The following is a 26,685-nucleotide window of genomic DNA, read 5'->3' on the forward strand; positions in this document are numbered from 1 at the left end:
CTCGCTGACTTTACATATGCATTTCTGTATACATATACATAAAATTTGTTTGAAAAGGAGGGAACAACTTAAATACCATGATGGCTCCAAATAGGTGAACTTGCCTCATGTGCATTCTGTTTATATTTGCAATAGCTTTTAAGACAGCCATAACTAATTAATTTTAAAGTGCAATTTGTTTTGCCAGTTGTCTAACAACAGGTTAAAACAGTTGTTCACTTTTAACTTTGCTTGTTTGCAGCTGATGATCTAATCTCCTGCAAATAGCACAGGAATTTACAGAGCATTAAGGTCTGATCCAGAGAGGAGTGAAATCTCATAAATTTCAATTAGGTAGGCAAACTCTCACCTGAGATTAAGGAAAAGCAGTAGCTAATCTTATACCATTTACTCCAGAAGAAGGAAACAGATGATTATACTTTTTAAAACCTTATAGACTAAAACGAGTTATTAAAATGGTATAATCTTACATGAGAATTTGTCTTAAAAAAAAAGTGGCCAAGACGAGATTTTACTTGATTCTACTTCTACTGTGACAGTCACTGTCATGAAGAAGAAGGAGTAGAATATCACTTGCAAGATTGAATGTAACAAGAAAATACTCAGTTTCTGCCTTATATGGAACTTGTTTTATAAGAAAGACCCTAATATAGTTTTTATACAAAATAAACAACTTTAATAAAAAGTAATCCAATTGAAAAGTTAACAGAATTTTTTAAAGCAGTTGAAGAAATAAAGAAGTATTAAATGGTAATATTTACAGAAAAAAAATTAATGTAACTGCAGAAGTAAGCCAAAAGCATTATTTTGTTCAGCAAGATTTTTCTGCTCTTCTGAAAAGATAAATTGGTTAGAAGCACTAAGTTAGGGGTACTGATACAGAGGCTAGAAAAATGGGTACATATGTGCAATGAGAATACGGAAAATGCATGTAAGTAAATACAGAAACTCGTCCGTAACTTGTACCACAGTTCTTGAAATTTTCTTTCAATCTTTGAACTTCTCCATATTCTGGTTCAGTGAATGTATCAAGGGGTACTAAAACTGGAGAAATATCGGAATAGCATCAGCACCCTCAAGGCATCCAGGTCTCAGAACAGACTCTTCTTCAGCATTCGGACTAGAAGAAGAGAAAACAGGAGAAAAGAATGCAATGATGTAGCAAAATTGTCACTAAACCCAATATAACTTCTTTTCAATGATACTTAAAATGTCTTAATTCTACTCACCTTCTCCTGGATTCCAAACAGACTCTTCAGCTTTCACCTGACTGGTCCTGGGTCACTACATCTTACAGTGCTCTGGGTGCTCATCAGTACTGTCTTGTTGTGTGACTGTACTAATTATACAATGAGAAAAAGGGATTTGCCCCTAATATTTCTATAATGAACAAAGATACTGTATGGGAAGTCACAAAAATATGTAACAGTTTCATAGGGGAAATAAAATTTGGAAGCAAGAAATTAGTATGATGCATGGATAACATACATGCTTAGTAATTTAGTGAAATAGTAGTAACTATTTGTACAAAGGTATAAAACCCAAAAATCCCAAGAAGCCATAAATGCGAAAGAAGCAACTTCTAAAATTTATTCCAAGCAAGATTTTATAAACATTTCCATTTGAAATAAATGAAAGACGTTTGAAAGAGAATTTTGAATACAGTGCACACAACTCACATAGTATGATGACAGCCTATGCAGTATTTTAGCATATGCAGACCAGACTACAAGTAGAGTCTGACAAAACCTAAGAAGGCAGACCTGGCTAAGAGTCAGGAGTCACGCTTATTAAATTGAACTCTCAGGGGTATCATGCAATCAGAGGTCACAATCGAGGCAACAGAAGCAATGTCACGATATCAGAGAAAGGGCCAATTCAGACCTGCTCCCCGACAGGCAGTGAGGTCACGGCTTGCGGCAAATAACTGTATTAAAAGGGAATATTCTCTGCACACTTTTAGAACTGTCATCTGAACAAACAAAGCCAGGTCATTGGTAGGTTAAATCAGAACTTGCTGGCTTACTAGCACATAGCTTCCTTTCTTCTTACATTCACTGCTAATTTCTCAATTACAGAATATACATCAGGTACTAAAGCAAATACTAAGTAAATTTAACTTAAAAATACACAGTAGAGTTTAAATTCCTCCTTTTTAAAAGTCACATTCTATCTTTGACAAGAGATATCACTAGTTTCTTCATAGAGTGAAAACTGCTGAGCTTGCTTCTTATCAGAAAACAAAAAGCATGCATGTGTTTTAGAGAAACATCTTTCCACAGTCAGGGTCTTAGTAAGCCTGATAGTGTGAATTTAGAAACCATGAAAAAAATTACAGTTATTAATAATGTACTTGTTTAATGATGACTGTGAAAGTGAAGTTCTTTTGTCTGGGTACTTGGATTTCTTTATCTCATTGTCTGAACTGGGTTATCTACAAGATTCTACAAATGTGGTAACTTATGAAATTACAACCCTGTTGGATTAGGAACCTGACAACAAACCTGCAAAGAAAGAACTATTCTAGAATGTCATGTAAACAAAATTTTATTCAAAAATATTATCTTGAAATGCAGTCTTTCTTACCAATATGAGAAAAAAATATATAACTTCAAAATTCAGTATTTCTACCTTTTTTATACAAGCCAGATAAAATATCTGCAGTGCATACATCAAACTGGCACAAACCTATGAATTCCAAGCAATTGCTAACATGTTTTGATAAGAATTGAACTGCAAAGTTACGAAGTTGGAAAATGTACATTACAGAACTAACACACCATAAAAGTTATACAGGTATCACTGCATGATTGTACATTTTCATTAAAATACTTAAGTTGGAATTCCTTGTAAAATCATGTAGGTCCACCACACATTCAATTCTGGATTACATGAAATTTGTAAAAGGCATAGAACTTTGCTGTAAGAGTTAGCATTGAACAGCATAAAAATTTAGATACCTATATTTCAATTTTAGTGTTGTTTTGATATTTTGCTTGAAAAATTTTGCACACTACCAAAACATATGAAGTAGCTGAACAACAACATTATTAGTTATAAAACCAGAAAGATAATTCAATGTGTGTTTAATATTAAACTTGTGAAAATGGCCTCTTTGGAATACTGTAGACCTCTGACCTCATTGATAATACTAATTCTCCATAACACCATAGTTCCCATTATAGAATAAGAAAAAAAAAAAGAAATTTCTTTAAAGCAAACTTTAATAAATTACATTTTCAAATTAATTAAAAGCTCTGGTGGAAGGCCTTCCTTTACTCCATCTCTGAAAGTGCTTAGAATAATGCAGTTATTAAAATCTATAGCTACAGGAAATATTCCTTTAATTGTGACTTAAAATGTGCCATGGATTCCAACTGAAGTAAGATTTGTACCTATAAAATATTCTAAGACTACATTATATTCCTTATTCAGAGCATCATACCAAATGGAAATTCTTTTGCAAGAGGAACGTTTGTGCAATATAACATTCATGATACTTTTACAGACACAGCATCTGTGGCCTATGTTAAAAAACCATTTGCATTGTAATATGATTTTAGTGCTTGAGACACTCATTTTGGAAAGCACTTGGAATATATCTGAATATGCACTTTTAATGACCTCTTCATTAGCAACTGTTTTTTGGAGTGTAAAAAAATGTATTGGGTGCTGTTCAGTGAAAGCAAAGCAAATAAACAAACCACCCCAATATTGAGCACAGTCCCCAGGTATCCAAACAAGACAGCAACAAATTCAACAATTACTTTTAACAGGACATGCTAAATGCAAGTTTTGTAACACTTTATTTTAAAGGAATTTAACCAAACCTATTCTCCCTTATCCCCTCCAACCAAATCCATTTGGATTTAACTTGTTGCTAAAATTATCTGTCTTTTGCACTCTAAGACCTAGGTCATGACCTTACTTAGGGACAGGAAATAGTTATCAGGTCACTGAATGGTCAAATGAAAAAGGATTTGAAATGCTTCGGTACTCAGGGATCTATTCATCTAAAATGATTGCCTTATGCAGTATTAAAAGCTGTGGATCTGAATGTGGAATCAACTTGTTAACATTTACACTGGCTGAGATACAGATATCATACTACAAAAATTTTGGACCTAAAATATCAAGAAAAGGAGAAAAAAGAAAGGTAGAATTGCAGGAGATGAAAATAAAACTATCTGAACTGTTATATCATCTTACTCAACAATGAGAAAAAATAGTTTTCAACCTCTGATGACATTTTGGTTGAAATCTCTTTCCTACTGAAATCATCACTGGGTAGTTATGCAAAAGAACAGTAAGATTTTTTTTTTTTTCGCATGTGAAGTTCCTTTTAGGTTGATAAAAACTGGCTAATTAGTATGTTATGAAAGCACAGGTAACCACCTATATTGTATTAAATCCTAGTTTTGGAAGTTTATTGGAACAAACAAACATGCTCTCTAGCTTAGAGACCACATTTATATCTGATGCACTAATAAAATCCTTATGCCACCACAAATTACAACAGTCTGCAAAATAGCAGAGTGAGGAACAAAGACAAAGTACACAGGCAGGTGAAATATGTGGTCAGAAACCTTGAACATAGGAATACAGGAACCCTGAAGACTAAAACCACAATGAGAATTCGTAATATTAATTGGTATGTATCTATGGCAAGTACCTCCTGTTCAGGAACTTCAGGCAAGTAGAAATTTTCTTTTCTTTTTGGTAATTAAATGTGAAAAGCAAGACTATTAATAAAAATGTCATATATAAAAATGTCATATATCTAGATAATTTATAAATACTCAGACACTGAAGTGGACTGCATAAATGCACATAAATTATGTTTTACATATTTATTTTTAAACATAATTTCAGGATTGCTTCATTCCATGCATACTGAAAAAATCCTACACTATCATTGACAGACAGGAGGCTAGAAAATTAGGCACAGATTTTATTTTTCAGTTTTATTTTATAATAAGAAACTGGACCAGTAGAACTATGTAACCGAAGCTTGAGTGCGTGCACTGTAAGGCCCCTGCAGTCCTTTACAAGTTTTCAGCGTACCACTGTTGTGAACTGGGTTTGCACTCTGCCAGCAGAGCAGCTCTGACCCATGGAGAGCACTCCTTCAGATCAACACTGCCTCAGGCTTTACTGCTTTCTCCAAGAAGTCTTACATTTCAGGCATCAAGTTGAATTTCTTCTGGAGATGATTAACCCAAACCCATGACAGATTTTTTCCAAGATATCCAACTCCTTATGTTTATTTTATCCTGGCTCTTTTTGGATGTACTGGACACAAGTAACCTACTCATTTTACATGTTGAAGGGCTGGTGGAGAGCCATTAATTCCTTAAAATGAGAAAATATTTCAATGCGAGAGTTCTGTTGTGTGAGTTCAAACTAAATAATAAGAAACAAAGCCAGAGAATCATGATTTTAAAAGATAGATCCCCTTCTGAACTACAAGTTTCTGAAACACATTTTCATTACACTTCAGGACAGATCTAACATTCTCTGAAAATGCATTATTTTTTTGTCAGTGCTGTATGGATTAGAAACTGCATCCTTAATGTGGCATACAAATTTAGAGCCTGGGAGATACGTAATAGTTGTATTTTACTGTGAACATGGGAATTCAACTCATAGAAGATTTCAACTCAAGGCCAGATTTCAAATGTGGTTATTAATCCTCTTGAGACAACAGATCAATAAAAGATTATTTATTTTAGAACTGGAAGTTTACAAACAATGTGATTCCTGGGAGATGCCATTAATATTTCTCCACTAAAAATAGCTAATTTCTAAAAGATGAAAACAACTAACACAAATCATCAGTTATAGTTCAATGTCTTTTTAAATGCTCTTAAATAACAAACAAAAAAAACATTTAAAGCCTGTATAAAGATGAATATTAGCATTCCAGCCTTGGTACCTTCTCTTAACGGTCAGGTAGAAGCGATTTTTCAAGCAACAGTGATTTGAATCAATATAAATTCTACTAAATATAATACACAATTTTTTTCAATGTATTCATATTTTATAATACAGAAAATCTAAGCAACCATGTTGATCATGATGCAACAATATTTTAATAAACTCACAGAATTAACTAACCTTAAATAGCTAACCTTAAATTCCAACTTTCCAAAGTCTCACATTTGTACTTTCAATTATCACTAATAATAATAATCTATAAGAATGTTTTGCAATACTTTTCACTTGACACTACAAGGAGTTTCATAATTATGAACTATTAGAAAGCTGGAAAACAGATGACTAAGTGGATTCCTTGATATTTATCTTCCAATCATATGATATAATCACAAGCTCATTTTACTTCTTATTCTAGAAAAATAAATGTTATTTCTACATACAATTTCAACAGAAATAAATAAATATTGCCATAATTAAAAGTCACCTGAGAAAGCAAAATCTATTCATTATCAAATTTGTATTGGTGAAATCAGTCTTAACACTATACCCGTTATATTTTCTTTAGTCACCATGAGCATAAAATGACAGGAAATACAGTACTGCCAATTAGGTTCCCAAACTACAGCAAACATATATTGTCAACACAGCCCAGTGCACTTCTAACATAGTTAAACTTCCAGGCAGAAATCATTGTGCATATTTTTAGATGAAGTCCCATTGCACTGTTTTCACTTTGAAGTGTATGGTATAGATGTGTCACTGATGGATATGGATATGACTAAAAATAAATATACCATATATGCCAATAAATCACCTAACCTACAAAATTAAATAGAGCACAGTCCATGAAATTCTTTGAAATAAAGTGAATCATGTCCAAATAACACTTGGATAGTTTGAATGGATTTTCAGCTGATTTACTGCATTCTTCCAACTTGCTCTACAGATTGGAATTCAGCTTCCCATTCCACTGAACAAAAATTATTTGGATAACCCACCAAAACTGTTGAGGAAACTGGATTAAAGAGAACCCAAAAAGACACATACTGTTTGCAAAGCTCATAGCAAAACAATGTGCTTGGCCTTAGGGCTCATTCTTTGGTTTTCAGCTGCTGGGCCTAAGTATTCACACTGTTGGCTAGAAAAGTATCCTTCCTCTGTGTAAATGAAATTACAGATCCTGTAATTCTGGACCCACAAATGGCAGAGATGCTCTGTTACACGTTCATCCAGGACTAACTGGAACTTCCCAAGAGGAGTCAAGGATAGATTCTTCCTTCAATGCCTGATGTACTTTACCCAAAACAGTCAAGACTATTTTACATTAAATTAACAACTGAAATAGCCTCCAGACAAAAAGAGGACAAGCAGCCATAAAGCTTTCTAAAAAATATGCTTTGATGCAAAATAGGAAATTAAGACAATTATCTGTGCTCCTTATAAAGTTTCCAAAATATTGAGATCTTTGAAATATCATCATCTACAAACCACAAAAATATCTCCAAGAATATTCATTGAACCACAATATTCATTAAAGAATACATATTTTGTTTGTCAGCTACCTGACACTAAATGAAACTCAACAACCATGATGGAAGCACATCCTTATCACACCAATGAGAGCAGTGTAATATACACAGTCCCAGAAAACATCCAGCAAATCATCAGGAATACCTCAAGTCAGGCTTTCATCTGTCTTCAGGTTTTTGATCAGGGTATAGTTTGTTAAAAGAAACAGTAAATACATATTTACACTTGCATATTCTATGGCTTACTTTACAACCTACTCAAGTTAATGTCACAATATATAATAAAGATTCAAATATATTTTTATTTAAATAATAGTTTTAATGTATCCACAATACAATGACCACATGCATTAATTTTAAAGAAACTGAAACTGCATCTGACAGAATGTGTTAGGATTACAAAATGCATGTTGATACTAGTAATTACACCAGACAGTAATTGTTCATAATTTACTTTCCTTTCAAAATATACAAATAAAAAGTCATAAGTGCTATGCTTATTGAATTATTACACCCACTTATGGTATATGCTTATATATTTGTGTGAGTATAGACACGTGTTGTATGTAAATGTATTGACATATATATACAGTAATGCATTGAATTACATTCCCATGGTTTGTGCCTTCACATGCTGCTTGTATTTTTAAATGGTAAGCTCTTCTTTGTGAGAACAATATCTCCTCATGCTGTAGGCATGAGGTGTGTATTACAAAAGGGTTTATTTCTGACTAAATTCTGTGTGCTACTGTGATACAAATGTGAAATAATGGTCCCTGGTGGAGATTTGTCTAATATCAGTGAGTAAAGCATGATGACTCATCCAAAATTTAATAAAAATTTATGAATAAATTTTGAATATTTTGAATAAATAACTCAATTTTTGAAAATGTATTTTCCTACAATGTCTAAGTCAACTTAGAGATGCGTGCATTATCCTATGGGATTAAAGTTATGCACAAATTTTCAAAAGTTGTTATCAACATATTGCATATCAACCTGCCAAAACTTTTGTACCAGGAAAGTAAGAAGGCAAATTATGACAGAATAATAATCTCAGGAACACAAAAGCATCAGATATTAAACTCATTCCTTTTCACTCTATTTTTATACCTCTTATGCTTCTATTCCTTTTTGTTTGTACTCTTACACACAAAACCACGATGAAGACAAAAGACATTCATCATACATTTTAACTAGATTTCTTCTTAAATATTCATTACCATGATGTGTTCCAGTTTGAAAATCTAAAACTGTTCTAATTGTTTCACTTCCCAGGGCATCCCCTTTCAAAAGTAGTGATTCTGTTATTTAACAGATAACACATGTGTACTTGCTGTTTTGCTGTTGATGCTATGACTTCTCCCCTCCATTTCCTAATTTAAAGAAATAAAGAAGGAATATATAGAATGTGCTTTTTTTTTTTTTTTTAATTTATTTATTTGTTCATGAAGAAGATGGTTTGGAATTCAAATTTTCTACCCAAGGACTCACTACCAGTCTGTGGAAGTAAAAGGACTTGAATGGAGGAAGTTTATTTTCACCATGCAAAGGAAAGGTCTGGGTTCTCTCGACTTAAAATTCAATGACCACAAGATTTATGGATGCAGAGTGAAAACATTCCACCTTCTTCTTACAGAAAGAACTCCACTAACAGAACAGACCCAAAGAAATCTATTGCAGGCAAAAGAGGAAGAAACATTCAAAAGGTGAGAGGGAAAATGGGAAACAAGGGAAGACATCACTGATACCACAACTCTGTGAAGTTACTATGCAGGTGCAAAGAGTTATTAATTCTAAATTTAGAAACTCTTAGTTCTGTCTGATGATATCTCACATACATACAAATAAATGTTCTGTGTTGCACACTGCTTCTAATACCCAACCTAGAATTTTCTGGACATAATGTCTAAAGTAGCAATGCCTCTGGTAGAAGGACAATTTTACATTCTGGTCAAGCAGAAAAGTATTGCTTGTCTTTTTGAAGGCTCAGCAGTCTGCATGTGAGCATCCATGAGTGGTGAAAAAAAGTTTCTGCTTATGAGCTGGCCAGAGAAGTAAAATGGTCTTTGAAATGAAAGATAATTAAAGAGTACCACCACTATGCTTGCCTTTTGATATCCAATCTGCCTCGGTACCTTCTCTCCATAAATCCAAAAAATAACTTCAGTAATATTTAGAACGCGTACATTGGCTTTTCAAATGAAAGGGAAATGTTTCCAGGCGGGTACAGATAAACTGGTGGCAGGAAAGCTAGGCTAAACCTACACTGACTTTAGGGTACTGAACCTGTAATCAGGCTTATCTCTGACATGGTTTTGAACATTCCTACTATTGTTTCTAGTCTTGGACATTCACTTTTTCACAGGCAGCCTGCATCTTCTGTTTCTTCAGCATATGATGCATTCTGACATATATAAGCATATGCCACAAAAACATATATGAGAATGGGAATGCTCAATCAGGTGCAGTATACACAGATTCGCTATAGTCAAGGTAAATTTATGCTTGGATCTAAGGCAAATAATAGTGCAAAAATATTTCCTCTTCAGAATTTACCAAGAATTGTTTCCAAACAAATTTGAGCATAGACTTATGAAGGTGGGGTAAATCTAGGCTTCCATACAGCTAGGTTAATTGACTGAATTGCAGTTCAGGTATATTCATATTCATTTCACACCTGTCTCAGACATGTTCTAATTTTATCCTCATACAGCGAATCTTAATACACTATAATTTGTAATTTTACTTTGTGAAATTAGGAACAGATCAGCTAGCATGTGACTATGTCTTTGAAAAAGATAAAAAGATAGAGGTGAGAACTTTCTGAGTACACTAATGAGTTGCAGGAGGAATCAAAAAAATATAGAACAATGTCTCTGGAGATGATTATCTTCTTACAACAAGGGCATTTTATATGGACTTGGCCTTATTCTAATTGTACAGAAACCAAGGAGAGTAAAAGAGCTATATCAGTGTTTAAATATTTGTGGAAAACAAATTTTATATTTACATGCTAAATCTTCTTTCCTTCCTTTCTGTCCAATGGTGGATTTTTGAGGAATAGTTATGAAAGTACGTTCGAAAAAATATGTTAAGGATTTTTAGGAGTTAACGGCAAGCCTCAGAAAAGGTGACAATTAAATGAAGAATTTGAAGTGATATTTAATTTATAAAGTTTTATTCGAGTACTTCATATTTCATATCTCTGTGACATGCTTTGACATTTTTTATGATGAAGATTTAATAATAAAACAAGAAATAAATAAGTTAGGCTCCATCTCCCTATGAATTAAGCTCTAGGAGCACCTCCTGCTATCCACAATGAATTGAAATTGAAATGTTTCACTGCTGTAACTTGAGATACCCAGGAACAGATAAGGTCCTTAAACTTCTGGCTTCTTCTATTTGTGCATATTGTTTTATATTTCGAGTAGGCCTGTTTAAAATACATTGCAAGATATATATGCTTATATGCATAAAATGAAATAGTTGTTCATACCTTCAAAGTATCCAGCATTTATAGGCTGCGTCTTCCCTGGTGGTTTCACAGGGAGATGTTTATTTTCATTGTTTTTGAACAACGCCAGGCACACAGCTGGGTCTAGATGACAAGAACAAGTTAAAATCAAAGGTCAGACCTGGCTCATTCATTCCTTCAAGCAGTTTTTCACCTTTTAGCCACTTAATAAATGAAAATACCTTTAAAAGTAGGTTTTATATTCACAAAGGATTACACTTTCTAAAATAAAGCCAGATAAATACACACGCAACTGAGAATCAAAGTCATTGTTTTGCAGGATTTTAACACTGTTGATCGTTTAGCTCGCTCATCTCCAAATTAAAAATAAACTCTGAAGCATATATTTGCAGAAAATATTTTTTTAAAAATCTTGTTTTAAAGCTTGAAATTAAAGCAGAAATAGTAACAGGATACATGTCAAGCACTGTTTCTAAAAGCTTTGGTCCAGAATTATTCAGCAGTCTAAATCAAGACATTTACACCTAAAAAATGTTAACAGGAGGCAGCTTATTTTTTAAGACTACGCTTGTAGACAATAAGTTAGTCTTCCTCCATCTCCCATCTTGACTGAAATTAAAAAATACCCCAGAAGTCTGTAGACTCATTTATATGCTGAAGTATGACATCTTGATTAGTTTCTTTACTGTTACTTTTAAAAGTTTGCAAAGAAGTAAAGAAGAGCAGAGATTTGTATCTAAACCTAGATAAGACGTTCCTTGACTGGTAAAAAAAAAAAAAAAGTTTAATTAACAAAAGCTAAACTGATGAAAAACCACACTAGTCAGGAGAGGTGATTTTCACATGTTATTTCTGACATGAAGGAAGAATTTTTTGCTTGGCATAGGAGGAAAGTAAGAGTTTAAAGGAAACAGTGTGTTAGAAGGAATGTGAAAATTCTGGGCACAATAAACCAGTGATATATTAAAAAAAAAAATAGGGACTGAAAAGAATGTTGAAACAAAAGCAGATACACAATGACAAGTAAAGTATAGAGAGTTTTGTAGGTATGCCACGGAGCAAGGTAACATGAGTAGCAGAATGACAAAGAAAAGATAAAATAAATACATTTGACATGGTTAAAAGAAGACAGTAGCCCAAGCAGACATATCTCAGGAATATCTGAGAAACAATGAGGCAGAAGAAGCTTGTCAACAAAGATGACTAAAAACTGTCTGAAAAGGGAAGAAATTAGTAATGAGGAGAAAAAAAACAATGGAGTTTATCAAGAAAGTAGAAATGTCAAGGGAAGGATCTAAATTTTCACAAAGAATGCATGTGTAGCAAAAATGAATATGTGAGACACTACCAGAACAGATAGAGCAGGAAAACAGGTTATGGAAAGACTCAAAGAGCATTCAGACAGAATATACTGAAATGACGAGTTATGTCTGGTGCTTCATTTTGAGTCTGTTACATGACCTTAAAAGTGTTTATTGAGAGAGTTTATAGGACCATTATAATAAAGAGCTTTTTTGTTGTTGGTTTTCTTATTTCTAGAAATAAAGCACCAGTATGTCCTGTTAAGCTGGTGGGCAACTTCTTATGAATTTTAACAACAGTTTGTAAAGTTGGTTTCGACTAGACCCCTATAGCTGTAGTAGACACTTCAATTACAAACTAATGGAACATAAAGGGATCCTAAGAGCTCAGCTTTTCCCCAAAGAGTGGGAAAATCAATTACAAGCCTGGAGAAGATCTCAAACGGGGTGTGGCACTCTAAGAGATAATGCATTGGCAAAACACATCAAGACATTACAGTATTCTTGGTTGGCCCACACTGCAGCAGCATGTGGTTGACAGAGCGTTCTTAATGGTGCTAACCTCTCATAAAGCAGCAAATTTGACTAATGAAGGAATTGTGGCAAGTGGGGAGGGAGTAATATAGGCCATGCCAACCTCACAAGGCAGAATCAGTGGCACCTTTGTTATTTCAAATTGTCTAAGAGCCTCTCTCACATGGTTGTAGGATGGTTATAGCTTTCAGATTAAGCCAGAGGATGTTATATTTAAAGTAATTTTAACTCACTTTTACTACCCAAATTAAATGGAACTATCCAAGGTGCAAAATAAATAATGATTAGCTCCATTAGTTTCAAAGGTGGATTATTGGAATGATTCTGATAATGGGATAACTTTATTCACAAATTGGATTGCTAGGTTTGGAGATTCTTTCACTGTGTATAAATGGATAAAGTAGCCTTCCAACCAAAATAAAATTGTGCCAGACTAGTGTTTGTCAGGGTAGCAAATGCTTAGGAGAGTGAATCACAGTAACACTTGTGATTTAAATACCTTGAAATTGTATTACATTATACTTTAAAAGTTATCCTTGAAATTTTAGATAATAGAAGTTGTAAAAAATATTTTAAGCATGAATTATTATTGTCTTTTGTATAGTTCTAAGATACATGGCCATACAAGTCCTACGCATGGATAAAAATGTACAAATAAAATTTTTTATAATTGTAATTTTTCCAACATCCAGCACACAGTGTTGACAAGAAGACTTCTAACTTCTTCCAGCTTTATGCTAGTTACAAAAAATGTCTTTCTTTAATAGAAGACCAAAGACAAAGCGACAAAATCAAATAAAATGTCTTAAGACAAAACGCTATTGAAAATTTCCAAAGTAACTTTAATTAATTTAAAATAATTCCTGAAATAATAATTTTTTTCCTTTTGTGGGTCTATTGACATCAGTCCAAAATGTTTTAAAAATGTCATCTTTCCTTCATCCAACCTCCCACCCAATTCTATGGAAACACCAAGTCCAAAGTTAAACTGTACCAAAGATTTTTGGTGAAGTCACACAGAATAATTATTCCCAAGTTAGATTTCTCAAACATTTATTTGTGCACAAAGATATCAGCAGTAAAGATATCGTGAACTGGGAAGAAGGGTAAATAATGGAAATTGTTCTTCTAAGGGATTTCCATCAGAAGATTTGTCTTTGAATCTTTACAAAATAACTTAAAAGAATTTACATGGATTTAACACAGTGCCAGAATACTTGAATTTGTACCTACCTGGATCACCTCAACCATTGCCTACAGCTCTTTTGTTATTAAAAGTGAGTCCTTTTCTTTATCTAGTCCCAAGTGTAGGCAATATTACATAGATTACTTCATAATACTAGTGCTTTTCAGTCTCTGAGTGAGCTAGGGAAATGAACTCCATGTATGCTTTGATGACAAGCAATCAAATGTTTTAGATTTCACAGAGAACTGTGAAAGAGTCCAATAGTTCAAAATCATAGAAATATCTTCCTGGATTCTGGCACACTCATTTAAATGTGGCTTATTAGATGATGGTCTGTGCTTGCAATCTAGAAACCAGGGAGATAATTTAATGCACATTCCTTGGCTGCCTCCATATATAGAAGTTAAGTTGGACAAACACAAGATATGTTATGGAAAAAATATGGAAGGAATAGTTACTGCCTGATCTGGCACCACATTCCTAAACTTCTCGTTAACACGTGAAACTGAAAAATTAAAATGTTTGCCATTCAGTTTTGTTGTGGAATACCTGTAATTAGGAAAACATAAACATAATGTGACAACTTTAAAGAGATCCTAAGACAAAGTAGCACACAGCAACAGATGCTTAGCTGTAATGTAAATTCATTTGGAAGAAAGACTAGATTTTGTTCCATAATGGCACAGGAATTAGAACTGCAAATCATCCATGGCTGGAGTTCCCAGAAGATACTGCTACCCGGAATTGACAGTCAGAACAAAAGTAGCTTTTTTTTCTGTTACTAATATAGATCAGTGGTCATTTATGTAATGTGTAATACAGAATAATAATATGCTCAAATTTTTATTCTGACTGTTAAGACATCTCTTTTGGGGCTGTGGGTTTGAGGAAGGTGGGTTGAGTTTTTTATTGTTTTTTATTTCATTTTTAATTATTGCATTGCTGTCTAAAATTCTAAACTCAAACTAAAAAATATTTGCTGACCTCTATGAAATGTCTTTATCATTGTGTTCTGGTTCTAGTGATCAAGGTCCACTTCAGCTGCTTTTTACCTTTTTTTTTCCCTTCCTATCTGGCATCAAGTATTACCATAGAATCATAGAATCATTAATGTTGGAAAAGACCTCCAAGACCATCAAGTCTTTGACCAAACACCACCAGGTCAACTAAAGCATAGCATTAAGTGCCATATCCACTCATTTCTTGAACGCTTCCAGGGATGGTGACTCCACCATCTCCCTAGGCAGCCTGTTCCAATGCTTAACTACACTTTCAGTGAAAAAATTCTTCCTGATGTCCAACCTGAAGCTCCCCACTGCTTGAGGCCATTTCTTCCTGTTCTGATGCTGGTTGCCTGGGAGAAGTGAGTGACCCTCACCTGGCTACAGCCTCCTTTCAGGTGGTTGTAGAGAGTGATGGGGTCTCCCCTGAGGCTTTTCTCCAGGCTAAACATCCCCAGCTCCCTCAGCCACTCCTCGTAGGACTTGTGCTCCAGACCCTTCACCAGCCTTGTTGCCCTTCTCTGGACATGCTCCAGCACCTCAATGTCTTTCTTGTAGTGATGAGCTCACAACTGGACACAGCACTCAAAGTGTTGCCTCACCAGTGCTGAGTACAGGGGGACAATCACTGCCCTGGTCCTGCTGGCCACACTATTTCTGATACAGGCCAGGATGCCATTGGCCTTCTCAGCCATGTGGGCGTACACTGGCTCATGTTGAGCTGCTGTCACCCAGCATCCCCAGGTCCTTTTCCTTTGGCCTGCTCTTCAGCCACTGTTTCCCAAACCCACAGAACTTTCTGGAGTTGCTGTGATCCGAGTTCAGAGCCCGGCACTTCACCTTGTTGAACCTCAAGCAATTGGCCTTGACCCATCAATCCAGCCTGTCCAGATCCCTCTGTAGAGCCTTCCTGACCTCCAGCAGATCAACTTATTGTCATCTGCGAATTTACTGAGGGTGCCTTCAATCCCCTCCTCCAGATCATTGAATAAGATATTGAACAGGTCCAGCCCCAATACTGAGCTCTGGGGAACCCCACTAGTGACCAGTTGCCAACTGGAGGGAGCACCATTCATTACCGCTCTGTGGGCCTGGCCATCCCGCCAGTTTTTAATCCAGCAAAAAGTCTACCTGTCCAAGCCAGCTTCTCCAGGAGAATGCTGTGGGAGGAAGTATCAAAGGCTTTACTGAAGTCCAGGTAGACAACATCCACAGCCTTTCCCTCATCCAACAGGTGAGTCACCTGGTCATAAAATGAGATCAGGTTGGCCAAAGCAGGACCTGCTTTTTCTAAACCCATGCTGGCTGGGCCTGATCCACTGACAAGAGAACATTTTTTGGAGAGGAAAAGGTTAAACAAGAAGTGGTACACCAGTGTAGGAGAGACAAGCTTTCAGCCATCTTAAAAGACGTTAACTATGAGAGACTAATATAAAATCCACAGAACCAAGGAAATTACAAGTTAAGGAAGAAATTTGGTACTATTGTACCAAGACATCTTCAGGAAGCTAGGATTGTTACGAGTCACTTAAGCACAGCGAGGCACAATAATGTCTTCAGACACAGCATACACTTGGTATCATTAAAATACAGGCCACAACTTTAACTACATAAACAAGCATACGGAGCAGTAGTGGATTAGGGCATACAGGCCTTAAGGCCATGAGTTGGTGGGACTGATCAGTTGCAATATCAGCCTTGCCTGAATCATTCCCTATTATAAGGCTATGCTACTTTAAGCTCTCCCTTGTAATACAAACCCCAGGATTCAGTGCACTTTCTGGTATTTTTTTCTATATTGAGAAGGTATGTGGCCAGACACATGAGGTAAGACACTTCTCAATTTCTACATATCTAGAGTTTAACTCTGTACTTCAGCAAGTCACTCTAGGTTGTGTGTCTAGGCAATGGAGAGCTGTAAGTGCTTTTACAGTGAGACTCAAGTGGTCTGTTTCTGAATTATATTTTAAGAGGAAATTTATTTCCATAAAACAATGCAGATGACTAACTCAGATGTGGACTTCTATAATTATCAAATGAATACCATCACTGTTGCACTAGTAGAAGACAAATGTTTTATATGGAAAATAAAAAGGAAAACATGTCCACACCTGAGTATGTTAAGAATCAAAGCTGTTCAAGGCTGTCCAGTCCAAGTTCCAATCCAGCAGACGTCTTGACAATATTAAAGAGCAACTGTATAACTCTCTGAATGCAAGCTGATTTAACACTTTGCATTTGTGAATCTCAGGTCTAAGGCAAAGGAGTTTGATAGCATATGGAAGCAGAAAACATACTCTGACAGCTAGTTTGTTACTAGAAGTTCCATCAACACCTTATCATTACCTGCAAGTAATGAGATCCTTACACAGAATGATCAACAGTATACAAAAGATGTTTGGGGTTATACTGAAATCTCAATGTAAAAGCTATCAGTTTAATGTGAATATCTTATCATTTATTTGTATCTAGAACCTTTAGAGTTGTTGCTTTGCATTTTCTCAAAAAAAGTTTTGCTTCTAAGTCAGATGTGTGAGTAGATATAACATAGAACATTGCTTCTTTATACCTTATAATTCCTTCCATCCAGTGGATGCTGGTTACTTACTTTCTAGTGGTTATGAATCTTTCTCACAAACAAAATTATTTTCTTGTAGTTAGCATATGTTCAACTACTTTAAACTAGAAAGCTAAAAAGGAAACAGTTTTAATTATGACACTGAAGACCTGGAAATTCAAAAGAAAGAACAGAAATAGTATTGCTAAAACTAGATCCTACAACCTTCCATATTCAGCATCAGTAAGTACAAGATAAACGAACCTCATTTCAGTGGAGATGAAGGCGATAGGATGGTAACTTCTATGGAAACACTAAAAGACAATGTTGACATCTACTTATTCATATAAATTTCTGTCTGCTTTTAAATATTAGAAGGAATAAAATCTCTTTTGGAATTCCTGCTTCAGTAGGGTTAAACTCAAAGCCATTGCCTAAGACTGTGAACTCTCTCTCCCTAGTTACACTCAAATTGCTAAAAGTAACCTAGCATGAGCTGTACCACGCAGAGAAAGATACTGGCAGCCTAATGGGTCTGGTTGCAGTTTCCTGATCTGGAGCAGGCTAGCCTCAGGATAAGGTCTATATGCTCTAATTGAAATGCTGAAAAGTCCCTCTGCTCTACCAGACTCTCCAAAAGACCCTGATTTACTCTCATCACTTTCAGAGGATGTACCTGATGGAAAACATAATTATATATGTGGAGATTCTTCTCACGTGGAGAATATTTGATCAGCATCATTTTTTAGTACAAGATTAGAGCTTTAAGATCAATTTAATATAAAAATACTTGTTTTGATTGATAATATCCGTTTGGTCCTTACTGACCAGGGAAGGACTGGCTGTCAGTGGGCTGTATGAGAAAGAATAGTCAGCTTGATAACCTTTTTACTTAAACGGGATGGGGCGAAATATTTTCCGTCACATTTTTTGGTTCTGGAAACTATGCTTTCTGTTCATCTGAAAAAACCCCTGTGATTTTAATGACAGACAGAGAACTCCATACAGGCAAATTATATACACAGGTTATTTTTGTGTTTGATGTAATAGTCAGAAAGACAAAAAAATTCTATATGAGGTAGTGTCAAGAGGAGAAAATTTGAAACTATAAAAACATTGGGCAAAAGTTTTTTCAATTTTTTTAAAACTAGCAATGTACTTTGAGAATATTCCAAGCATTACATTAAAAAGCTCAACACCCATACATCATATTGAATAATCTGAACAAAGTGAACATAAACATATCCAAGAAATCCATTAGAACTACAACAAAAATAGGATAGCAAATTTGATATGCTCAATCAGACATTTATGACTGGATTAATTACTAACATAAGACAGACAGCATATGGAGGAAAGAAGATATAACATAATAAGTTTTATTCATTGAAAAATTATGCAGAGGCCAAAAAAATAGAATATATATTAAGAACTCAGCTGCACACCAAATACTTATTGCTTTTTTTTTTTTTTTTTTTAATAAGGTAACATGGTAGGGCACCATGAAAAGCTATGAAGATTTAAATATAATAACTTTAACCTCCTATCCATATACTCTCATTTCCACAAAGCACAGTTTGCTGATTACTTGTCTTTTTGTCACCTACCCCTTTTTTTTTTTTTTTTTTTTAACTATAGGTCATTTTTGTCACATTTAGTCTTAGTCATAGGCACGGTATTGAAAGTAGAAAAGATTACACAGAAAAATGCTTTGCTGAAATATATCTGTAGGCTGATTTTTGCCCTTCAAAGAGCAAAACATCTTTCAATATTTTCAACACTTAATACAGTAGAGTTTTGCAAAGTTACGCAGAAGAGTGTAGCTTGTGATACAAAATATATGTATATAAGGGTGCATTTTCTAAAAACCATTTAGTGTTAGGTCCTATTGTCAAATAGGGTCATAAATGTTTAAATGTTTCTTGTACTATCAATATATGACTAATATGTTCATTAATATATTCCAGCAACATTTCTATTAGCATATCATATTAACAATTAATGACTCTAAGAAAGGTTCATTGACATTGGAAGTATCTGAGAAGAACCAGAACACAGTTGGATGAGAGGCTGGATAAGCTTTATCTATTTCCACAGTAAATATATAATTTTAAAAATTTAATGATTTAATTTCATCTATATCAAGCCGGTTTTTTCATAAATAGTTCTTGCATAATTCGATAATTTTAACCTGAGATTTTCCCAAGAAGAAAATACAAAGAGAAGCACAAAATGCAGAAATATAAATCTCACATCAAGAAAAAGAGATACATGAACAGGAAGAAATAAAATTTCCATTTACCATAGCTGTCAAATATTCAACTTCAAAATGGTTTTTAAAATCTAAATATCTTGATTTAAAATGAGTTGTTTTTACTGAATCACACTCCATCTTTATTCAAATTAATGTTTAATGTTGTACAAGCGAAGTTTTTAAAAGAGAGACACTATTTTAAGAATGGAAAAATTACATCAATATAACCATTATTTTAACTGTTGACTTACCTAAATATTTATTACTGTATTTTTTAGGTTTCATTTTATGGGCCCTCTTCAGCATTAGCTGTGCAGTAGAAATATCCTTAAAACCCCTAAGGGAAGAAAATAACTTACTAAATATATCACATGTATTATGTTACACCAGCTGCATATTATTGTATAATACACTTTTCAAAAAGAATACTGGTGTGTAGTACTGATCCATGGTATGAAACTTTCTGAATTACAGAGATAGCTGCAATTCTTATCTTAACATTACATTATTGAAACTTAATAAGATAGTTTCCCAGACACTTACAAAAATAATTACAATCATTTTTACTTTGGTAGAAAACAGAGATTCTCCAAAGGTGGAACTTAAAAAAAGCAAGCAGCAACAGCCAACTATACCATACCTATTCCTGGAAGCCACTGTGTAAGCAAAAGACCTTAACATACCATTCTTCTGATATTTTCTCTTCTTTTTCAGACATAAGTAAAAACTTCTTTTTTTCTTTCCAGTTAGAAAGCTGTGATGACACTGTTTCCTTCCCTGACCTGGAAACAAAGTATAAAAGCAGTAGTGAAAGGTAAGTAAATAAGAAAGGCTCTGAGGTTACACTATTTTGCAGCCTTTGTTATTCTGCAACTTGTTTGTGCCTTTTAAAGGCACTTTTGAAGCTTGGAAATGATGCAAAAAAAATTCCAATTTTAATACTTCGTGAAGGTTTTATCTTGGAGAGTAATAAAAGTCTGCCATCAATTTGAAATGTTTACATTTCAATTACTTGAAGCATATTTCAGTCCTTTCACAGAATGCAGCTGTGTAAGAAATCCCTTTTAATCTTTATCTAGTCTTAAAGATATCTATTCCAACATCTATTTCATAACATGTGAAAAAAATAGAAGTCTTATGATAGTCAAACCTAAATAAATAAAACTACACATATATAGTCTTATACTCCTATTTATGGTAGTCAATGAAAAATAACAACTGAATTTAATGTATTTGGTTTTAGCAAGTAAATACATTTTAACTCCAGTAATATCACATTAACCAAAAGTCGCAAAAACATCAGAAAATAGCCTCTTCTTCTTTTTATTTTTGTCAAATCCAAATGAACTAAATATAATTCAAAAATATATAGTTTAACTTACCTGCCATGAAAATGGATTTTTTCTGCTGAGTATGAATGTGGTCTGTTAGCAGACTGCCAAACTTCTTGTGGCAATAATGACAAACTATCTGAATGTTCACTGGAATCTGAAGGCCTAGAAAACTTCTAAGAGAAAGACAAGGAATGCAGCTGATGGTCCCTGTAAAGTTGTTTAAAATGTGCAGGAAAACCTGCACCAGTGTTTGCAAAGTTTATCACTATAACTGAAAGGATTCTTAGTGGTTACATGCCCATTACAGACCTTACTTTCAACTAACTAAATAGGACAAAAAGGTGACTTTATTTACACTTAACATCCCCAAATATAATAAATTGTACATTTATAAGACTCCTTTCTCTTAACTGTAGGAAACAAAACATTAGTAATACTATGCTTGTAATAAGAATAGAAAACCCTACAAAAACAAAAAGCCAAAACTTCAAAGTTTATCAAATATCTAGCAGACATTACAGTTCGATGACCTTTAGCTGTTCTGAAAACATTCAGCTGTTGTCATATAATGCAGATCTTAGTATTTTTAAAGTAGGTTGTCAACTAGCAATTTTTAATCCACTGCCAAATGTGCAGATGAAGCACATCATCTTTTTTTCTGCTACTGTGAAGTAAAGCGTTGAAATAAATCCAAAATAAAGAAAAAATTAAGCAAATGAAAGAAAATCTAAAAGAAAAATTGCATCTGGACGTGAGGAGGAAGTCTGAGACTTCTAAAAGTAATTGTGTTTTTAAGTCACTAAATTGTCATATTAATCACCCCAAAATAGCATATCCTTAAGGAATGAATAAAGACTGAAGACTAAGTTGTTTCTGTGACATGTTACCTTTGGCCAGTGCAGCTGGTTTGAGAGCAGGAGTGTTTTTGAAGGGAAACGGGTGGAATCTAGAGTTAGCCATTCCTTCTCTAACGCAGCCTGCATGAATGAGCAAAGTCAAATAGTGCACTGACAAAATCAGTTTAGTTTTGATAACTCTTTTAAATTGTCTTACATACTTTGTACATCTTTTCAAGTTGTATATCAGAACTGCCACCTGCAGAGCAATCACACTCAAAGCACCTTTGGAGATGCTGTGCTGTACTGTTTTATTTTAAACAGATCAGATCAAGAGTATTTGTGGGTTGTGGAACTCCTTTCAGGGTTTTGGTTTTGTTTTGTAAATAAGACGCATCTCCTCCTTCTCAAATTCCTGTAATTTTATTCCAACATTGTTAGTAAAACAAACTTATTATAAAAGACTGCCAAACTTTGAAAATATACAGACCCAAGAAACTTAAAGGCATAAGGAACATGAAGAGCTTTGCATGCTCTTTTTGACTAATTGAGTATTTTATGTCCAGATGTAGGTGCCTGATTCTGTCAAACTTGCTTTTCTTGAACTGAATTGGTGAGTAATTTTCATTGAAATGCAAGGTTAAAAAAATAAATGCTATATGTAAATGCTATATGCTTCAATTAAGCAGTTTTATTTTTGATGTAATGGAATAAGTGGGAAACTAAAATAATGGTTGGAATGAAGAAGAGTCACAGAATTAATTGCTAACTGGCATCCTTAGCACGTTAAGGCAGAATTCAGTTTTCTTTCATAAAAACAAAATCTAGACTTTGTTTCAAACCCAACCTCGGATCAAAACCTTTGTTTCAACACCAACCATAACTTATTTTTCTTATAGGTCCTTGAGGTTTTTTACCACATGTCCTTTCAGTATCTCCTGATAAGTGAGAGAAGCAAATCACTCCCACACAGTAAGTAAATACTGGTGAAGAATTTGGCTTGACTTACAGGGCTCACTCATTACAGTTCTTCTTACTTCAACAGCAAAGAGCCCGGGGTTCATTCTTTTGAAAATGACCAGTTTATAAAACTGGACTACCTTTCTCCCATGCATAAAATATTTCAGATTGTACTGATTTCTGACCCTGAGAAATTATCCTAAGTTTGGATACCTTATTGTGCATATTTTTTTACGACCTTAGATTAGTGAACAAGATCTTCCAAGGCCTTTGAAATTCTGAGAGACAAAAGAATCATATTCCAGGTGTTTTGAAAGGTTACCTCAGGTACTGGCCACTCAGTTTGGTGGCTCTAAGATCACTCTTTCTGCTTCCATTCTGACCAAGCTTATAAAGATAATAATTTTTGATTTTATTTTCATGTCTTAAAATGGATTAATTCCTACATCTGGTTGATTCCCTGCTTCTGGAATTCCCTGTTTGATTACAGTATTTTTTGGGTTTCATTCCTTTATTTAATAAATCTGGAAAAATTTTATGCCCTCATTATTAAAAGATAACTGCTCTTCTCCTCCTCAACATTTCAATTCATTATAAATATGTAACATTATCCATTTTATCATAACTCCTCTCTCAGGTATTTTAAGAAATCTATGTAAATAAACTGCAGAGGCATACAACAAAATGTAACACATTCTTAACTTTTACAGTTACTTACACCCCCTAATTTATCTCTCCTCAGTGATGTGATTACTCTTATGTTGATAACCACTAAGTGGTAGTTTCACACAAGTTTCATTAAAAAAAAAAACCATTCCAGAAAGCAGACTGTAGTAAATCAAATCCCAAAGGGGATCAATTAAATATGTGACATTGGTACAATTTGAACATAGAAGACTGACAAATTCTTATCTCAGCAGAGACAAAACTACAATATATTCAAGTTTTCTAATTGCCTGGGTGCTATGAGCAGAACGGTCAAAAAGAAAAGCTATGAAAAAGGTGCAACATCTGACAGAAAACTTTCAGTGAAAAGAGATATTATTTCTTCTTGTGCTCTTTAAATTTACTTCTCAGCTGAACTATGCAAATCATATTTTTAGCTTTTCAGATGAGAATTTTTCACTTATTGTCCAAGTCTGGGCATACAATCCAGTCAATAGTGCTGGTATATATAGGTATATGAAAATAGCAGATTTTGGAAATATTTATTTCCTCCTCTATTTGCAAATGAATCAGGTGGGAGAGAGGTAGATTCCCACTTCTTGTACAATTTAAATGACAATCAACTCAATTGGTGCGTACAATGATGTGTCCATTATTTACCTGAGTAGTTAAATGTATTACAGTAGTAGTATTACAGTACTTAAATGTATTACAGTACCTGAGTACTTAAATGTATTACATAGCAAATGTATTATCAAAGCTCTAATGTCAGATTTCAGGCCAAGCCTGCATGCTAGCTATTTGAATTTTTACTTCTCTGATGAAATAGTTTGTAACAGAAAAAAAACCAAAAAAAAACAATTAAAAAAAGCCCAAACAACCCAATCAAAAAAAAAAAAAAAATCAAAGAAACAAATGAAAAACCAAACCAAAGCAAAAATCTCCATGAGAAATAACACTCCAAAGGTGTAGCCAATTTTTTGGGACAAGAATCACTTAACAGTACACTGATTGAATCCTTTTGCTTTATAGTTGTACCATAACCCAATTAAAGTTCTTTACTCTTAATATTTATGTTGAAACTTTTCTCACTAATATTTTCCTAGTGTAGTGTTTGCCATTTATTAACTTAATATTACTAGTGTTTCTATTTCTTTTGTAGCCTATAAAATGTATTTCAGTGTCCTACGTGTTGAAAAGAAGTATCAGTAAAAATATAAAAGTATGAAACAAAGACATAAATACGCAAGACAGTAAAAAAAAGATAACTGATTTATCATTAAGCACATCTGGTACTCCTACAAATGTACAGCATATTCTAAAAATATACCAGCCTGATATTTGCTTTGTCCACAAAAATAAACACATAATTGATTTTCAAACACACCCTTCCACTATGTTTTCCCTGGACATTTTCACAGCACTAAGCTCAAGAAACTTCTGTCCATACCTTCCCTATAAACAGTCCTAATGAAAAGTTTATGACAGATTTACCAACACCTAAGGCTATAAACTAGATCTGTTTGTACTGATATTGTTCACTAAGATTAAAAAACAACAATCTGAGATCAATTACAAAGCAAATAAAATGTCCGTTTTTGATTGTATGGTCTACATAAACAGCTATAGATGTAACATATTTATATTTTTATTTATATTTATATTTATATTTATATTTATTTCTAGAGCCAAATAAAAGGAAGTTCTTAAATACTGAGGTATACAATGTGGCTTTACACATATGTGTAAATCACATACAGTTAACACATATTAGTTCATCTGAAGATATCTTTTATGCTTTTGTATTCTCTATACTTTATTTCCAGTGTTTGTTTCAAAAAGTCTGTATTAATTACTTAAAGTTTCAAGTTTCACAAGCACACAAAACATACATAGACCTTTCTATTTTTTGTTACACCTATTTTTTTGTTAATCCGTTCTAAACAAATTTTTAAATTTTAAACACAGTACAATTATCCATGATACCACTCTTCAAGAAGACGGAGGTGTGAATCTATTTGAGGTTGGGGTTTTCTTTCTGCATTTTAATAATGAAACTTTCATATTATTAGCTATTTCCATTTATCCATTAGGATCAAGAACTTTTTATCCTGATTCACAATGCATTTTTTATCCTTTGAGAGACTACTCCTAAAAGGTTCCTGCTTTGATTTTGCAGCTCATTAATAAACTCTGGAGGTTTAGGGATTTTTTTTTTCATGGCATATTATATATAGCCTTTTTCATTTTGTTACTCCTTCATTTTTCAGGTATTTACTCTATTGTTTCCTTTGCAAAATGTAACAACTATTTATATCAAGCATTAAACTTCTGTAGTCTCAGAAACAGAATTCAATCCTTCAATCACCAAAGTGAGTGAGAATGGTTCTACTAACTTTAATTGGGTCTGAATGAGCTGCTGAAAAGTCAAATTTTAGTGCAAACGTTATTTACACAATCTAATCTTAGGCATCTTTTATATGCTCTGATTACATTCTGGAGCTAAATAATCTTTTATAATATATCATGACTATACATGTAATTAGGGCTGTTCTGAGTCATATTTATACCATGAACAAAAAGTAGTTCTCAGAACAGTGTAAAACTTATGCTCAACTTTGAAGCACTTCTACAAGTAACTGTCCAAACTGTGAATAATGCCATCACATATTGCCTTTCATCTCTCTGAGATCAAGGAGGATCACAAGAGCATAATAGAAACCAAACCAATTCCTGAAACTGTACTATGGTTTGAAGCAGAGGATGCAAAAAGGCATTAACAATACAGGCTGAAAAGAAAGGCCAGCGTTTGACATCTAACAACTCTGTTCTGGTCAGAGCAAATATCCATCTACATCAGTACTCTGCTTCCAGAAGAGTTCAGTAGCAGTTGTTACGGAAAAAATGAAAAAATCTGGACACAATGAAGCCAATCCTTCCTTTAGTACATTCTTTCAGACCTTGGAAACTGCTGGTTTAAGGACTTTCTGCTAAAATCTAGGAAAATATTCATCACTTTAAAACAGTAATCTAATTTCTAATGACAAATATAACTATATAGTCAGTGTGTTTGCCATGTCATCTCTATGTCAATCCAGAAAGAATGCAA

At 33.9% G+C, this 26,685-nt stretch overlaps 1 protein-coding gene across 7 annotated transcripts in view; it reads right to left on the reverse strand.

Annotated features, from left to right (window-relative positions):
* LRRIQ1 (leucine rich repeats and IQ motif containing 1) overlaps nucleotides 1–26,685 on the reverse strand; it is a 105,318-nt gene that overhangs the window by 30,084 nt on the left and 48,549 nt on the right. For 4 of the 7 annotated variants that reach the window (XM_048301969.1, XM_048301972.1, XM_048301971.1 and 1 more), the window contains 5 exons: nucleotides 22,002–22,091; nucleotides 21,163–21,287; nucleotides 20,464–20,562; nucleotides 20,032–20,117; nucleotides 10,969–11,070 (listed from right to left, as the gene is read on the reverse strand). In XM_048301969.1, coding sequence (XP_048157926.1) covers nucleotides 10,969–11,070; nucleotides 20,032–20,117; nucleotides 20,464–20,562; nucleotides 21,163–21,287; nucleotides 22,002–22,091 — 502 coding nt within the window. Of the gene's footprint in view, nucleotides 1–4,806; nucleotides 8,843–8,863; nucleotides 9,141–10,968; nucleotides 11,071–20,031; nucleotides 20,118–20,463; nucleotides 20,563–21,162; nucleotides 21,288–22,001; nucleotides 22,092–26,685 lie in introns of those variants that run through there. The other 3 variants (XM_048301975.1, XM_048301973.1, XM_048301970.1) reach the window with 3 other exon arrangements.

This window comes from Corvus hawaiiensis, chromosome 4 (genome assembly GCF_020740725.1).
Source record: "Corvus hawaiiensis isolate bCorHaw1 chromosome 4, bCorHaw1.pri.cur, whole genome shotgun sequence".
Lineage (NCBI taxonomy): Eukaryota > Metazoa > Chordata > Aves > Passeriformes > Corvidae > Corvus > Corvus hawaiiensis.